This window comes from Pleurodeles waltl, chromosome 1_1, assembly GCF_031143425.1.
Source record: "Pleurodeles waltl isolate 20211129_DDA chromosome 1_1, aPleWal1.hap1.20221129, whole genome shotgun sequence".
Classification (NCBI taxonomy): domain Eukaryota; kingdom Metazoa; phylum Chordata; class Amphibia; order Caudata; family Salamandridae; genus Pleurodeles; species Pleurodeles waltl.
In genome coordinates this window covers 800,996,110-801,013,855 of record NC_090436.1, presented here as the reverse complement: position 1 = coordinate 801,013,855, position 17,746 = coordinate 800,996,110, and the positions used below count along the sequence as shown (strand labels likewise).

General features: G+C 44.5%; 1 protein-coding gene across 1 annotated transcript in view; it reads right to left on the bottom strand.

Moving 5' to 3' along the window:
• Positions 1-11,340, bottom strand: part of AK3 (adenylate kinase 3) — a 69,434-nt gene extending 58,094 nt beyond the window's left edge. Inside the window, exon 1 of the mRNA XM_069228302.1 lies at positions 10,991-11,340. Coding sequence (XP_069084403.1) covers positions 10,991-11,138 — 148 coding nt within the window. The 5' untranslated portion in view covers positions 11,139-11,340. The remainder of the gene's footprint in view (positions 1-10,990) is intronic.
• Between the last annotated feature and the right edge of the window lie 6,406 nt (positions 11,341-17,746).

Sequence of the window (17,746 nt, the reverse complement as noted above, 5' to 3'; positions counted from 1 at the left end):
GAATCCAGAATCACAGTGAGCAAGAGACCCACGCCTGGGCAACACAAAGGATAATGGACAGAGTGCTGATACTTTTCAAGCCCTCACCTATAGTCACAGATCTGGATTAATCCATCATTCTTTTGCTCACCATGCCACCCCAGTTTGGACCCAGCCATATGCAAATTAGTTTTGACCCTGCTCCCCATGGTAACAGTCCAGCCCAAACTGCCAGGCCAGGTCCTCCCTGGACAGGAAACAAGCACCCTGGGACCAGTTTTGGGGTATCACCCCTCATCAGCCTAAGTGACTAGGGTATGCCCAGACGTTGGTCCCTTGCTCGGTGCACCACTTGGATTCAAGGTAGCCTGGCTGGTGAGCGGCGATACCCAGAAACCGGTCCCATGATGCTTGTCCTGGCTTGGCACTTCGATTTGCATTTGTCTGGGTCCAAAGTGGATTTACATGATGAACAAAAGAACAATGGATTAAATCCAGATCTGTGACGGGGGTGAGAATTTGAAAAGTTTCAGCATTCCGTCCATTATCCTTTTGTGTTTTTAAAAGAAGAGTACATTAAAACTAAATAGGTGGTTTTCTGAAACAAGATTCTATTTGTGGAAGACTGGGAATAAAAAAATAAAATAAAAAATAATAATAGAAAAAAACACAAAAACAGAGAGATTCTTCATATAAGGGGTCAGTTACAGAAATGATTCACCTCAATATCAATTTGCATTTTAAGGTCTGAAGCTAGCTACATGTACACATCATACAGCCAGAACCTAATTATTCTCAACTCTCAAATATATGCCATCTTCTGCATGTAGAACACATTTTACCAAATAAATCAACCACAAAAGATAAGCCCAAGGGTTATCCACAGCGAATACAAGCTCTTTCGCTGTTCAAAGGTCTGAATGTTGGAGAAACACATGCCCAGGTTGTTTTGCAAACACCAGGTTTTACTCAGTCTATGATTTTAAACATATGAACAGTGGCCTGTCATAAAGATTCAAAGTCACACCCACTTCTGCAATAAAACAAGTATCAAAGGGCATGTGAGGTCACTTCCATCCCCCACAATGATTTTGGTGAAATTACATCACTCAACAGGAAGCAACAGGGTGTTTGGAGTTAGAAGCATTTGAACTTTATATCAGAAAATAATGTTAAACCATAAAACGATTTTAGGGCAAATTTGATCAGGAGGTAAAGCAAGGCTAAAATATATTTTCCACTTTTTATCGTCTGGGTTGACAGTGCAGCATAACAAGAGGGGGCTTTGGCTCCGCCCGTGTAATGGGAATTCGGAGTACATGTTTTGACTGGGCAGAAGTTGAGTTATTCCACAAAGAAAGTGAGACCCATTCACCAAGTTATGATCATTTTGCTTACTTATCCAGTCTAAGCTGGAACTTTCAGGGGCACCTGCATGAAATTTGGGAGCTGTAAAAGTTTATAGATAACTAGGTAATCTATGTTGGTTTATTTTAGCAGAGGAGAGCAGTGTTTTATTCAACAAGGATGTTTAAATCTGGCTTGACAGTCCAATGGTCACCTGACCTTTTAAACTTTACCAATATTATTAGCTATTCCTATTACTTACATGTAATGCTTCACATCACCATACAACATTCCTTCAAAGCAGACCTACTGGTATTGGCAGTGCTTGTTTTCCTTCTTTGTATGCCACAGAAACAACAGTCTGCGCACTGCATTTCGAAGGGCTGATGGCCCTTAACTTGACTGGGGCCCAAATCGCCTCCTTCATTTTCAGCTTCCGCCAGCAGTGCCTATTATTATGTAATGAGGGCCTAAAACACTGAAGGGCAATGTGCGTGTGCCCATGACTTACTGTGCGCGTGCCCATGACTAACTGTGCGCCTCCCAGGGCACATGAACTCTCGGTGCGAGAGATGCAGGAAGGCTCGGTCTGTGCAGAAGGTACAGGGGGGTGGAGTGGTGGAGACCTGGGCACGCTGCGAGGGTGCACAAAAAGACTTCCTCGCCGTTGGTACCGCATCCGGGGAAGAAATGGCAACATGGGCGCAAGTGAGGGGCGAAGTGCAAAGAGTGCGCGCCAAGAAAACAACGGGGGACGGTATGAATGGAATACGCAATGGGACTCCGTACCCAGAAATATAGGGAGCTCTATGGGGAGGAGCAGGCTTATGGCTCAAGCATGGCAAAGAGGAGGGCGGCAAGAAAAAAATACGACTCCGGGGAATAACGACCCCGGCTGCAAAGATGGCCGCAGTAAGCCTCGGGATGCTACGCAGCAGGGAAGCTGCAAAGTAGCGTGTGAGGGGCCCCGAAGCAGACGGTGCACTCAGAGCCAACCCTTTGGGGAGGGAGGGGGTTAGTTCGGCTAGAGGAACGAGTTCGCGGAGGGGAGTTAAGCCTAGCTTCTGTAGTGGGTTACCCTAAAACGGACAAAACACGAACTGGCAAGAACCGAACACTATCTGCGGGTTACATCTGCTTTCATTTACTTAACTTAGGCTAAAATGGAGAGAAATACTTGACTGAATTTGGCTCCGAGCAACCAGTTTTCAAGCAGTGTCAAAAATATGGATCTAAATGTGTGGCAATTTGAACTCCTCAGAAACGCTGTCTGGTGGCGGGATTATTTACATTCGAAGCAGTCCGTGGACAATAGGGACACGTGCTCTGGTTACTAACTAGGAAGTTCACTTTCTTGAAACCGTCTCTTCGGCTCGCATTTTAGCATCTCTCGTGGTCGGTGTCACGTGCATTCCCTTCGTTTACACAGCTGCAGAGCGCTGCTCTGGTGGCTCAGTTTGCATCATAAACAGAAGAGCCCTGTGGGGTGTTGCTTACTGTGTTTGGGGGGGGTCGATGGGCGGCTGCAAGTAGATAAAGAGATGGAAAGTGGAGTTCACAGCGACAATGCCGGGTTGATATCTTTCTTTGTGCCGCTAGCACCACCAATTTTTTGTGGGTGGGGTAAGTCCTACAAATTAATAAAGTGGGTCCAAGAAGGCAAAGAATTCTGTAGGGCGAAAATTTTGTGAAAGATGTGTCTTGTGCGCATAGTTCATTCAAATTATAAATCCACCCTTGCCCTGTTTTTCAGGGTTAGGCGTATGGGAAAAACACTATTAGCTGGGATTCACTGGGCAGATTCCAGCGTAAAGTGTCGACTGCACAGACACAAAACAATAACAACCCACAACCAGTATCGGCTGAAAACTGGCATTTCGTACAGGGCCGCTTCTGTTGCACGCAGATTTCTGAGGCTTGTCCACGCGCACTGTTAAGTGACTGATTCAGCTACAATGCCGCCTCCATGAAAGCCCAGGCAGACCCTAGAGAGCGATCGCCCTGAGAACACAGGATGTCAAGACAAAAAAACCCAAACAATCCGTCAGGATTCCAGTGGGGGCAGGGGGCAGCGGGAGAAAGCGTGAAAGAACAGAGCCATGGAAGCCAGGAGCGAGAAGGGAAAGCACGTTTTTCAACAGTGGGTGGGTTTGAGGGAACAGTCACACGGTGTATGGTAACGCTGCAATGCTCTGCATAACCTTATGTGGCTGCGGGCGGTTAATGAAACCCACAGCGCCGGTCCTGGCCCGCGGCCAGGTGACCCCTCAGACTCACGCGCAGCACGGACGCCTCAGAAATACCTCTACAGCTTCTGGTTTTAGAGCCACTCAGATGACAGCGTCATGGAACAATCCACTGGTGGGTGAAAGGCAAACTTCGCACCAAGGTGAAACACTCATCAAACAACGAAGGCAAACAAGGAGATAGGCGTTTCAGGTCTCTACACAAGTGTACGCTGGGGTTTCTTTTGTAAAACAAACAAAAATATGTCAACTAAGTTAATGTTGCATTATATTTTATCCGGCATAGTGGCACTGGGACAGGAACAGGGGCGTAATTTCTACTGGTGCAGTGACACTGGGTCACAAAGGCTTGAGGGACCCACTGAACCCTTATTATTAGTTTGTTTTATCATTCAAACAGCATGTAGGCGGTCCATTTTCTTCCCAACTGAAGCCTATATCTAGGGTCCTTAATGATACAGACACACCTGAATGGCTGTAGAAGCGCGAGGGTCTAGTACGACCCATGTGGGTAATGTAAGGTGTGTGAGGTCTGTTACGGGTGCTCATGTTTAAAGGGCGTGTGAGACAGACAGGTCGCAATTGCGCACCTCTATTTTACCTGAAAGTTGTTGAGTTCTTCTCTGCAAAATGTATTATCCTGTCTTGCATTGTGGTGGACTAGTATTGTGGTTGATGGTGTTTTCTTGAAGGTGCTAGGGTATCACTTAGACAAGACAATTCAAAGACTGAAGTTTTTGTGGCCTTTTGAAATGTCAAAGAAACAATCCCTTCCCATATTCTCTTAGCCCTTGGCCATAACGCTAGTGGCTGTTAGAATAAGTCTGGATTAGAAACTTGTGGTAGGTGCATAGAAAGCCTAGTGAGCCTTGCACTAGTGAAATAGGTTTGGCAGTACCTAGGCAATCTTCTATCAGACCATAAATCTTAGATGGGCCAGGCTGGTCTAGTTTCTATGTTCTGAAAGCCAGCCCAATGTTAGGTGTTGTTAATGGGTTTCATGCTGGTCATGAGGAAGACCATTGCTCCATTGACCATCTGCTCAGTTTAGGCCACAATGACCAGAAGGACAACTGGACTGTACCTGCGGGTGGGCCTGTCCTTAGCTGTCTGGGCTACTGATTGATAATTTCTCTGATCTCTCTGTGCAGCCCCCCAGAAGGTGACACGACAGACTTCAAACATGCCAGACCTAATACCATGCTGAGAAGTTATGGGCCTATGCAGGCATACAGCCAGTCTGCTGTCTCAGCCATCGAGGGCAACAAACGCTGTGCAACTGCGTGACTCAGACGACAAATCAGCAGTCACTTCTCAATCAGCAGTTGGATCTAATATGCACGCACCTGTGGCAACCTTGTATGAATAACTGCCATGCCCAAACTGCAAACTCTTGGAGGTCCACTGCATGTATAACACCCAACTCACAATGCATGCGTGTCCACAGGCCCCCTGACAGAATGTGTCGAGCAAGGGCAGGCAGTGTCCCAGCACTTTAGGAAGGATCAGAACCCTTCCTGGGCTCACCACTCATTACATATTTAAAAAACGTATCATTCCTCTCTGTTGACCAAGCATAGTATGAATTTGTTTCATGCAATGGAGGAGCGACTGTGCCCCTGAGCCTGTTCTAGTTTCACTCCGATTCCACTCCTAAACTGCCTGGACTGATGTGGTCTGGGCCTAACTTTCTGTTAAATCCTCGATTTCACATGGTAAATTAGGTTTCCCTCATGCCCTCCTGCTCCACTGGGTCAATCTGCCAAGCCAAACTACTGTTCCTACAGAGGACATGAGCACAACAAACCCAATGAACAAGGGGGGAGGCATCACCGCCAAAATACTACCCTGGCATTGCGTTACAATATACTTCCCAATCGTCACAGGTTAAGGAATTTCAAAAGCTTTCTTTAGTTCCCTAGGAAGATATAGACTATTTTGAGTCACATGTTAAGATGGAGATGAAAGGCAAGTTTATTTCTGAAATGTACTTTGTTTGGCTGAGCCTAATGTCTTTGGCTACATATGCTTTGGAACAGCCCAAAGACATGTTCACGGAAAGATTGCACAGAAGAACTACTTGCTTAACAAGGCAGACGGCGAGCAAGTATCACTTTGGTAACTATTGCAAGTTTTGCTACATATGTCCTTCAGGAACTATAACCCCTGTCTTCAGCTTAGAGACAATTTTTTTTTTGTCAGGCAGAAAGCAAGGTTTCCCAGTACCCCATTTGTTAATAATGTAGCAATGACTTAGCCAATTTTGGAGTGATTTCTTATCTTATGCTGCCACTCGGATGATATACGTATTGAGGAGGATGTTTCTGGCATATGCCAAAGTGGAAGAAAATAAGGCTCAGATTAGGCTACACAAACATTGTCAACAATCTGTAGGGCAGCTGCCTCGCCTACTCCTTCAACACAGACTGGACACGAGAAACAGGGCTACTTTACACTTCAGGTCCAGTTTCTTTCTGCGACACTGTCTCAATCTCTGTGGTAATCTTCATTTCTCCGAGTTTTAATTCCTCCTCCTAGCTCGTACACCCTTCTTACAACCCAGAAGGCATTTCAATTTTTTCCTCCCTGGGTTATACACTCTGGAGGATTTGTGGGTGAGGTGGTGCTTGTTTCCCTATGGTAAGAAGGGCAGTTGGATGTGCTGAATAACTGTACGATGTGAACATCAGAGTCCCCGTCTAACAAGGGGCCGACTAACTTTCAGCAATGAAGGACTTGGGTGAGGAAGCAAGAATGTAATGGAGACTACCAGTAGGTAATCAGAGCATTACTTACAAGATTGCTAGACCGGAATTTGCCAGAAAATTGCCCATCAAATACCAAGCAAAAGAGACAACTTGTGGCGGGTAGGTGAAGTACAAAGACAGGAATGAAATTCAACCTGCTTTGAAGCAACATAACGACTTTCTATAATGGCTTCATTGTATAGAAAAGTCTAGTCAGATTGAAGAACCTGAGTTTGTGGTAAACACAGTACATTTTTCAAAGCAAGAAATGATTTCAAAGCGGGGTAGTTTGCGTAAGGTACACCATTTAAACTGCTCCTAGGTTTGCATGTTAGCTGAGCCTACTACTATTAACGGGAATGTTTAATAAACACTGAAGAAAAAAGTCACTTAGCTTACAGCAGGTTGGCACCATCTATAGTCACTGGAACTTTCAGTAAAAAGTCCCCATAAATGAACGTTCTGACCTAGACCAGCCCGTCAGAAGCCAATATCAGGTCACACAAGTATCAATGTGATTTGCTGTCCTCTATTTATACTTGTTGTGATTATCCTACTAGTCGACAATAAAATGTGCTATTCAACCATACAGCAGTGTTGGCAGTAGAGTATGAGCACTGTCAAAGCCAATACGTTTGGTTTACATTTTGAGTCTTGACTAAAATATTTTTGAAAATCCTGCTGCAGTGGAAAACAAAATTAAGAAGATGGTTTTCTATACAAAGCGCATGTACAAGATAAAGAGTGATTTGTGATGCACTAGTGAAATGTAAAATAGTCCCTCTTTGTAAAGCTAGCACTCAACAGGAGGCAGAATGCTACACCATACAGCCAATACTATCAGGTGAAAGAAAACTACTTTTGTAGGTGAAGCCAAGCTCTGCTTTATCTATAGCTTAAAGAAATTGGAATAATATGTCAGCAAAGAGCAGCGCTGTCAAGCCAGACCTAAAAAGTACTGTCTTGTCTCTTTGAAACACATACTCTTTTGGTTTTGAATGGAGAAAAGCTAGCACGATTTCCTAAATGATCAGACCACTTCTGATACTCACTGTACGTGAATATATTTTTTTAAAGAAGTAGAGAGCATGTACTTTACAGTCCCACCGAGAACATTTACGCATCCACCACGTCAAACAATCTATAAACATGGCCACTGAACATCCATAGAAAAGCGGAATATTACCAAAATGCCTCAGAGCCCAGCAGTGTTTATTAATAAAAGTCTGGAGCTAGAAGTTACATTATTACTGATTATAGATGCCTCGCTGAAGACTGAAGGAAGCGGCGGCTAGCATACAGTGTCACAGTGTCCCAAATAGCATGACTACCTCCCTCCAAATCACTACATTGTTTCCAGCCTGAACCTTGCACCTACAAATCATTGCTACCGAGAGTATTTTTTTAATTAGTTTAACACAAGCAAATCAAAACTACAATTCCCAATATGCATTTAGCAGACACATATAAGCCCAATGTTGGAAACGCTCTAATGACATGGTGTGAGGTGGTCACTCGAGTTCCCAAACTACCTTCAATGAGTGGCACAAGCAACATTTGGATATTATGTTCTATGCCCTGGCGTCCATGTATCCCTCACTAATATTCACCCAAAAACTGTTTTTTTTTTTTTTTTTTTAAATGTCATCCTTAATCCCGTAGTGACCTGGGTACCATGCAGGCCCATCTACTGTCTCACCATTTCTTCTGAGAGTCAAGACAAAAATGCACTCTGGCAGAAATAGTGCTTTCCCAGAATATAAATTCATAGGAAACCTTCCAATACTGGGTCCCCACCAAGCTGGCTAAGAAATGTAAAAATAAACAACGTTTGTAACTGCTTGTAAGCGCAGACAGACACAAATATACTTATATGCTTGTGCTACATAACCCATCGGCCATGTCCGGCACTCACTGCAACTTCCTCCAATGCCCTAGGCAACCCAAAAACACATGACTCCATCAAACATGAGATCCTCCTTTCTGAACCAATGATGGTCATGTGCAGAATACACCCAAAGGTCCGCCCCCTAAATAAACTCCAAGATGTGTGACGCCATCACAGAAGCATATAGGAGACATGGGATTGATATCATCCATAAGTCAATGGCATCCAGCTCTATCGGAAGGCCAACAGGATAAAACAATGGTTCTGTTGGAATGTGTTTTTTTTGCTAATTTGCAAGGCGGTTAAAGTGTGACAAAAAGTTCCATGTTGAGCCACCTAAAATGGCACACTACAAAGAGACTGTTTCCGCAAAATGTCTGCTTTGTCTATTACCAATATGAAATCCCTTCACGGAGAAGGGGATTTTCTTCCGGACATGCAAATATCAGCCCATCTCAGGATGATCACAGGCCTTAAAGTCTTCGGCCACACAGGAGTGCACAATCGCTACTCGATACCTTTTCCACGCTGCGTTCCAGGATGTACTGAAGGAAACTCACCTGCTGCAGCGCAGCTCAATGCACGGTGACAAGAGGCAGGCCAAGAGTTGGACCTTTGGAACGGCCACCGATCAGGACATCAGACTCATCGCATACCCTGAAGACGAGGACCATATGAAAGACCCATGCAATGTAGAAGAGTTCCGGGTATTTCATATTTGTATTCATTTGTGTTGCTTTACTACGTCGTCTATTCAGTGGGGGTATACACAGGAAACGGAAGGCGTGTTCCAACGGTGCTGCACATCCACTGATCTAGCATGGATACCGGTAGATTTGGGAAGTCAGAACACATGATTACTTTTTGCAAGCATGCAGCAACAACTGTGACAGAAACTGTTAAGGTGCAACAACCCAAGAGACGTCCATTCGAGTGCTTGTACAGAAAAGCTGTGTACACAAAACCTACAAAGTGCAATTTCTGTTGTAATCCAATGCAAAATATTCCCAAATGTTTAATCAAGAAGGAGAAGGGAGGATTCGCAACGCAGTGACTGCACCCAGGCGGTTCCACACATTACTGGGAGTGTACATTGACTGAAAACCCCGCTTCTTCCGATTTTTCGGGGCTGCCATTGGTTGAGAGTTGCCCCCAAACTATATGAACCCACGTGCGACCCGATAGCCATTTATTTTGGTTGCTTCCTATTTTAAAAATAACGCATTTGTGAAGAAGCCATGAAAGCAAGCGTCGTGTTTCTTGCCATCTGCAAACGCAACTTAGTGGTTTAACTCGTTTGACTAGAAAGGCTCAAACGCATGCCCGGGATAAAGTGCACGAAAACACTTGCACGTTTTTGCACCCATTAAATAAAGAGGTCAGCGTGGCTCTTAAAGTTGTCCCCACGGAGGCTGCGGTTGATATCGTACAGTCTTTCTGTCCCGTACAGTATACGTGGCACCTGTGCCTATGAGACACGTTGAGTCTCCTGCACCAAGATACAGACCGCTAGCAGCGCAATCTTTGCACCTAGTTTATGGTTGGATTTCTGTGGCCACTACTGAGGCAAAACCGGAAATAAAAACACTGCTGACAGCTGTAATATGATCTTCCATTCTTCAGGGAGAGATTATCCCCACCTGAAACCCTGCTTTTTGTAATCTGTAAAATCTAGTTGTAGTAGCAGACACGCTTTACGTACAGTATTACTTGATGCATGTTTACAGAGACTTCAGTAGCCTCCTGTCACTTGTTGCTTTCAGGCCCCTTGCTGCTTCTGGGGCTATTTTGGAACACATGGTTTGTGGAAATGTTTATTTACCCCTACAGAACGTATTCACCTCCCAGGATATGACAGCCTGAACACACATACCACACGCAGGACCCAGGGAAGAACTGGAAACCAAAGTAAGCCCTGGCAAAATGATGCAAACCGGCCCCACACTGCAGGAGGCCGCGATCCTACTGGGAGTACTAGGCTTTCACTGCTGGGTCAAGGAAACATTCCCTAGCCTCAAGTCCACAGGACACTGCCAGAGTGGCAGAGTAGTCAGTCCGGCCCTGGCAGAGCTGTGCATGTGGGAGAAGCGTCCACGTGTCACCGCAGCACTGTTCCTCATTCCCAATACCATGAACTAACTCTCCTCAGAACCTCTTGGTGACAGCCAGCTCTTCCTTTCCAGAAAAGTGCATGGATGCTGTCTGCTGCGGGACTTCGCCCTTCTAGTCCAGATGCTGGGCCCTCCGCGGGGGCAGCCCAAACAGAACCGGGGAGGCGCTAGCAGCATCCGTGAATAATGGCAGGGCCTGGTCTCATTCATCTCTTTCACTTAACTCTCCCATGTGCTTCTTCCACCACCTTCTCATCTCTCACCCGCCCTACGAGCCCCCCTCGCATGCCCTTTCTACCACATTCCGTTCCCCCCCCCCCCACCCAGATCGCTGTCATACCCCACCCCGGCTGCCGTGCCCCTCTCCTAGCAACTCTGTGCTTTCAATTACCCCAACAGCCCTAGCCAGTCCTGTGCCACCTTCCACCCAGGGCCACCTTCACCCTAACTCCTTGTGAACTCGAGTCTGCAGAGCACAACTCCATGGGGCACTCTCCTTTCAAAAGTCAGCCTTTCCCTCTGTGAACCTAAAATCTCGCTTTCGTTCGCCGACGCCATTCTTTCTATGCAGTGTAATCAGGCCCCTGCATTGCATTAGGGTGCAGGGGAGGTGGGCGCAGCAGGTTCTGAGTGAAGTCTGAGAGGCCTGTCCCCGCTCGCCCTAACCCTCACCTGTGCGCCTCTGCATGTTGGTCCGCAGCAGGTCCCCGCTGGAGAGATGCTTGAGACCGAAGTGCTTGAGGATTCTGTCGGACACGGTGCCTTTCCCGGAGCCCGGAGGGCCCATGATCACCGCCCGGAACAGCATGCGAGTGGCCATGGCTGCAGGAGGTGGCCGGGGGAACGGGGCACGGTCAGAGGTGGCCCGAGGGACAGAAGGCCGCCCGTGCAAGAGGGAGACACTCAGCAGCCCGCTGGCCCAGCGCCTAGAGTGCAGGACTTGATCAAGAGGCGCGCGCCACTGCCCCGGGTGCCCGACCCTCCCTCCTGACTACCCTGATCTTCTTCTCCCCTCCCTGCTCCCCGCCCTCTCATGCTTTGTCCCCGCCCTGTTCTCCTTGTCCCCTCCCCGCTTCTCCTTTAGCTGCTCTGACGCGCTGGGAGGCGGTGATGTTCCGCCAAAGTTCCAGGAAATTAATAGACGAGGTGCTTGTTAATGCATAGCTTTAGATCCCGCTGCTGACCGCTCAAGCCGACCCGAGACTGGAAATATTAATTAAATAAATACCCTTCTAACCCCCTGTAGCGGGATCGCCTACCGCCCTACGCGAACCGTTTCCCAGTTCCTGCTCTTCTGCCTATCTTTTGTCTGCAGCAGTCTTCATTATTCTTCACAGCACGCCCACCACCCCGGGGTCACGTAGCCGCCCCTGCCCCCTCTCCCCATAGAAATGTTAAATACTGCAGAGTATCTTTTCACGCCATTCTTCATACCTCGAGATTGGCGTTGCTGCAGTTTCTGTTATCTGCCAGTCTGTTCTCACTCTTGTCTGACTAACCTACTAAGATGGAGTGCTGTTCAAAACTTCAAACTAAAGTGTAAAAGTAGTCCAGCACTTGGTGGTGTCTACGTGTTAAGTAGCCAACCACTTAACACATCATGCCATTTGTAGTCTTGTCGCCAGCATTAACAAAGTATGGGAACTGCGGTCATGAATGTAAGGGGCGGGGTCAGTGAATGTGGAGTCGGGGGTTAGCAAAAGAGGTCCTAGAACTTTTGGGGTCGGGGCAGAAATAATTTAGAGACAGTGTTAAATCACAGAAAATGACATAATAGGAAGGACCATCACTTGACCATTGTTGACCGACTTTGCAAGATGCAACATTCTTGGTGCAGATATCAGTAAAACAAAAACATAAATATTAACACTGATAAAATATGTACATATCTATTACATTTCAGCTAACTGGAAATACACTATATTGGTCACACTGGATGGAAATGTATGGCCTACGTCCCTTCAAAACTTATACCTTCAAACGGATGTTAATTTGTTTCCAGATTAGTGCATTAAGTACCTATCTGTGCATGCAGTATACAGCAAAAAACAAGCCAAAAAGGCTGCTAAGTGTTCTACAGTGTCAGCAGTCAACATGTGGTAGGGGGAGTAAATAGTTTATGTATTGCGACTGAATCACAATTTCTTTATTTCTTTATTTTAAGTTGAGTATTCACCGTTTTCCAAATATCAGATGTCTTTGGGTTGTCTGAATGGATAAGGGAATATCATTACAGATTCTTGGGTCTAGAAAGGCCTTTTTCTTGTTTTTTCTCTTTTTAGCACTTCTTCTTTCGTCTGACGGTGTCCTTGCTGTGGGTGTGTGGCGAGCCACTGGAGATGGCAAGCTTGTCATCCAAGGAGGCAGGGTGTGAGTCATATAGTACTAACCTAGCCAAAAGCAGCGAAACACAGGGTCAGTGACAAGCATAGAGTCAAAGACTGATGGCAAAGGTAGCTGGCTTGTTGACTGTTAACACATTGTGATAGCTTTGCAGATAATGTAGCTGACCTTGAAGATGGTGCAGGCCAACAAGGAGGACCTGTGGAGTTCCGTCACGGTGTTATGATGTGGTCATATTTCTTCTTGCCCTAGTTAGATGTGCTGCAGCATGTAGAGTGCCATTAGCGGGGCAGTGTGGATTAAAATTTCAAGATGGCTCCGATATACCCAGCGAAATATAGGGAATGTGCTAAAAATTATGAAAGCAAATAAAACAGTTGAAAATAGCCTGACTTTTATTATAGGCAACGCCAAGTCACTGAAAATCACCAAAAACTACCAGGATACCATCATAAGTAGGCTAAAAGGGTTTAATGTCATGTGCCATGGCTACAACACCCCTATCAACATCCTCTGAAGCCTTTAAGTGTTCTGATACTAATAACTAGTATACACTTACATGGTTTCAGAGTGCATTTCATTTTCTAAATTAGTATGATGAAGATACAGTTAAAAGATTTGCGATACATCTCCTCTCATTTGATTTCTCCTAATTTTGAACAAAACCTGGAAAGCACACATTTAAATCCAATTAAATAATGCTGCGAGCTAGGCTTACTAACAGTTCCATTTCCTTGGGCCTCACAGGGCAGGACAATGGCTGCAGTGCCGAAGGGAGAGAGGCCAGGTCTCTAGGGGTGTGTCTGGTAAGAATTTTACCGTCATGGATAGTTTTTTCATGTCTAAAACAGAGCCTTGACGGTTCATAATTGCAAATTTTGAGTAACAAGTTTAGAAAATGAACTCTGGTATTCAAACAGAATGAAATAGTCTGAAGCTTTGAAACACCCATAGTGAATATCAGTCCCATGCATACTGTCAAGTAAGGGCCCACTAACACAGGACCTGGTCCAACTGGTACATTTTAACCATTGAACTAGGATATTTGACATCTAATCTCAGTTTTATGATGGAAATAATCACCATATTCTAATGCTGAGCAGGGCCCATAACAGAGTGGTGATTCCCTGGGAGGGGCAGCCCCTTCGCTTTGCCATCAGAATCACTGACACCCCAGTTGTGGTCTAGTGGGCTAGTTGGAGATATGGAACTAGGAGACACACTTTTTAATCCTGGATTCTCATTTGGCCAAATTGTGTGCTCTTGGGCAATCACTTTTCTGAATTTATTGCCAGTGCCATTGGAATTGTGCAATTGTGTGGCTGCTACATTTTTCACATAATTATAGATTTGCCACATTTGCCACATAATCCATCATATACTGCATAATTCGCAAGATGTAACAAAAACAATGTTTGTTTCTAACTCAAATGGTTCAAAAGATCCTAATAACACAACACCTGTTGCCACCCTGCTGAAGATCCTTTGTAAAGCCAGACTGGTTACCTTTCTGTTACTTATTGCTACATTTGGATGCTAAACTGGTACTAATTAAGTGCAATAATGCCCAGGCAGTGTTAACACATGCAAAGATGACAGTTCAGTATAGTAATACTATCATAAAATGAGCCAAATTATGCCACGTAATATGTATTTTCTTGGTGCATAATGTCTCATCCCTGTCACCTAATTTGACCCTCCCAAGCCACTTAATTTCAGTGGCTCTGCTTATTGCTCTGATGCTACCTTTTGGCAAAATTGGGAGTATTTTGATTTTTTGTAAAAACTGCTAGTCACCAAGATTTAAAAAAATTTATTAATAGTTCCTGGGAGAAGGGAGGTGCTCAGTCATAAGTAATAGTCACCTAAATGCAGTACAGTGGTAAAAAGATAGCCTTTGTACCAAGTAGCAGTGTACTGCAGTCCTGAGTCTACTAATTAAATAAACGGTTTGATCCTGGGCAAATAATACTCTCTCTGTGCCTTGTCCACTGATCTGACAATATGGCAGCACTTTGAAATAGGCTTAATGAGAGAAATAGACACCAACGGCGTACTCCCTGACTCTAGCTTAACTCAAGGTTCAGCTTGTACCGCATGCCCATAAAGAACCAAGCTTTCATGTGGCTTCTGCCTGCCACCCTCCATCTAAACAGGATGTGGCATTATGGATAGAGCTGCCAATTTTGTAACGTGGGAACCAGGTTTGAGTCTTGGTGTCAGCTCGACATCCAGTGATAGTGGATGAATCATTTATTCCCCTGTGCCTATAAAAACAAATGTGACCTTCAGTAATGTAACTGGTGCTCACATGAAGCACTCCAATACTTTTGGGTCACGTTCGCGCAGTATAAAAACTGCAGAAAAATGCACAAAGAGATAAAAAACAAAGTGTTAACATAAAAAGGATAGACAAATAGATACCTATTTAGTGACCAATTTGTAAAAGGTGAATCCAGAAAACTAGGATAAATCGTGGCTTCCCCGCTTAAATTGTGTGATCTTAGGCAATATTTTATTTCACCAAAACTCCTTTTTCTTTATTACACCATATGAAAGCACTTTCAAACATGTGTGTTTAGAATACCAGTAGTACAAAAAAATTGTTTGATTTAGTAGTCTGTAATGTTGCTCTTTAATAATACAGAGTTTACATGAGAACTGTCTTGCCTCTTACTTTACAAAATATTAATAAGTACCTCTCCTTGCAGTGCTGTAATGTGACATATTAATGTCAAAGCTTCCGCAAGTTAAAGAAAGACACTTTTTTGAAGTGACCGACATGACACCTCTTTCATAGTCCTTAAAAGGCTGAAAGACAGAGAGTTGCCCGTCCATTAAAAGGGTTAAAGGATGCAGCACATAAAATAGGTGACATTTGGCATCCCACATTGTGGTTTGCAGTGAGACAGTAGATCTGATTGCTTGACAAAACTTCACAGTTTGTTTCGCCTACCTGGGCCAGTGGAGAGGGTCCTCTCACCTGGGTCTCGCAGCACTACACTATAGCTGCGAGGCCCAGGGTTCGTCCCACATCCTCTTTCCCAGCAAGGAGACACACCTCAGTCTTAATTGAGGGAGAGGCGAACAAGAGGATGAGTGTGCCAACCTGGCTGTGCCACACTGGCGTGAGGCCCCATGTTGGTGGGCAGTATGCAGGCCCTGGCCAGCTCCCTATGCTGCCCATGGCTGGTGCTAGCCCTGGATTAGTGAGTTGTCACAACAAAGCCTCAAATTAACCCATCTTCTAAAGCCTATATTGGCACCTAAGCAGCCTTTCAATTTGCTGATTAGCCAGTTGCTACATTTATATATCTTTTCTATCAAATAACAGGTAGCGCTTGTTGTTTCTTTTCATTAATTTCTCTGTTTCTTTTTTGGTTCCACAAAAGACCCCTCTCCCCCTTTCTTTTTCAGCTGGGGCATCTTAACAGTTTCAGGACAGTTGATTTATAACAAAAAGTAGGGGAAGTGTTTTTGTGAAAAATTAAAGAAGTATGGGCTCATCGTTCCCCAAAGATACCTCCCACTTCGACCTCAAATTGAGAGTCATTCTAGTCGAAATAACTAGTACGCCTGTGACATCAAATCAGACTATTAAAACACTGAAAGTTAAGAAGTGCAAAAAATAACATGTTTTGACAAAGCCAAAATGCATGGATTTGGCACAATAATGCAAATAAACAATATTTGCCCATGTCTGTCTTTGCAGTTGTTAGTGCATTAAAGCTAGACTTCTTCTCCAAGTTTGTTACAAAAGTCAAAGCATTGTCCTGGCTCCAAATCTAAGTCCATGCAGTTAGTTAAAACACCATAGAAGGCTTAATGTCAGGAACCAAAATGTAGAGCCAGAGTTTTAACAAACAACCAATGTGTTTAGTGGTTTGCTGCCACTTCCTCAGAACTCACAATAAAGCCTATATACACGAAAGGTCTAATTACAGCCAGACTTACAGAAAATATTTTTCTACGCTTAGAAAAATATTTTTATCCACTCATTCCGGAACTGTAGTGATAATAGAGAATATCAGAAAGAGGCAAACAGTGCCTGTGGCAGAATTAAGAGGAGTGGATATCTTGTTAAAATATTGATGGATGCAAAGAAAAAAGCTGAACACAGGGCAGGATTAATACTATTGAAGAAGAGTAAGAGAGCCCCAAAGAAGGAAAGTTTGAGTGAGAATGTAGGATTTATCACTAATTATTAACAGGAAAGTGAAGAAATATTTAAATCTTTGTCTAAATATTGGAAAGAATTACAACCTGATTTAGATCTTGAGAAAATGAGTTTATAGTGGGTGAGTCACCCGTGGTGAGGCTCACCAATAGTTAAAATCTCTCTCTAACTCTGGCAGGTTTGATGGGCAGAACCCATCATCGTACTATGGGCTTATCACCATTTGAAACCTTGTGTAAATCACTGATCTCCAGAAAAACAAGATTATGAAAAAATGAATCCTGCATCTCCACAACCACAACTTGTTCAAAGCCTCAGTGGTGACTGGTACAAGCCAACTTAAACAAAGGGGTTTCATTTCATTACCTAGTCACCATTGTCTTGGCAACAGATGCAAGTTTGTGGAGGCAGGGAGCAACTCTACAAGGATTTGAAAAGAAGAACTCTTGGTCTCAGGTGGACAGGTCATGTTTCTCTAACTGGAAGGAATTGTCAGCATAATGGAATGCGATGCAGGGCTTCCATCTTCAGTTGGAGGCTAAGAACGTGGTAGTCAGGAAAGACAATCAAATTGCAGGGAGTTACATAAATCACCAAGGGGAAACAAAGAACAGAGAGCTAGACAGGTTAGCACAAAATATCTGCAATTGAGAGGAAGAGCATTTGATTTCCCTGAGAAGAAGAAGAACTTTCATGTGGACATGTGGGCAGCCCGAGTCACAACGTCTGCCCTTAGTGGAGTTGCATCTAGAGCACTGTTTCCGGCAGATAATTTGCAAATTCAGCAGTGCACAGTTAGACCTATTTGCCCCCTCCCTCATTTATTACTCTCCTACCTAATTTCTGCATGGAAACTTGGTGACCACATATAGCGGTGGTAGATGTCCTATAGATTCCTTAGGCTCAAT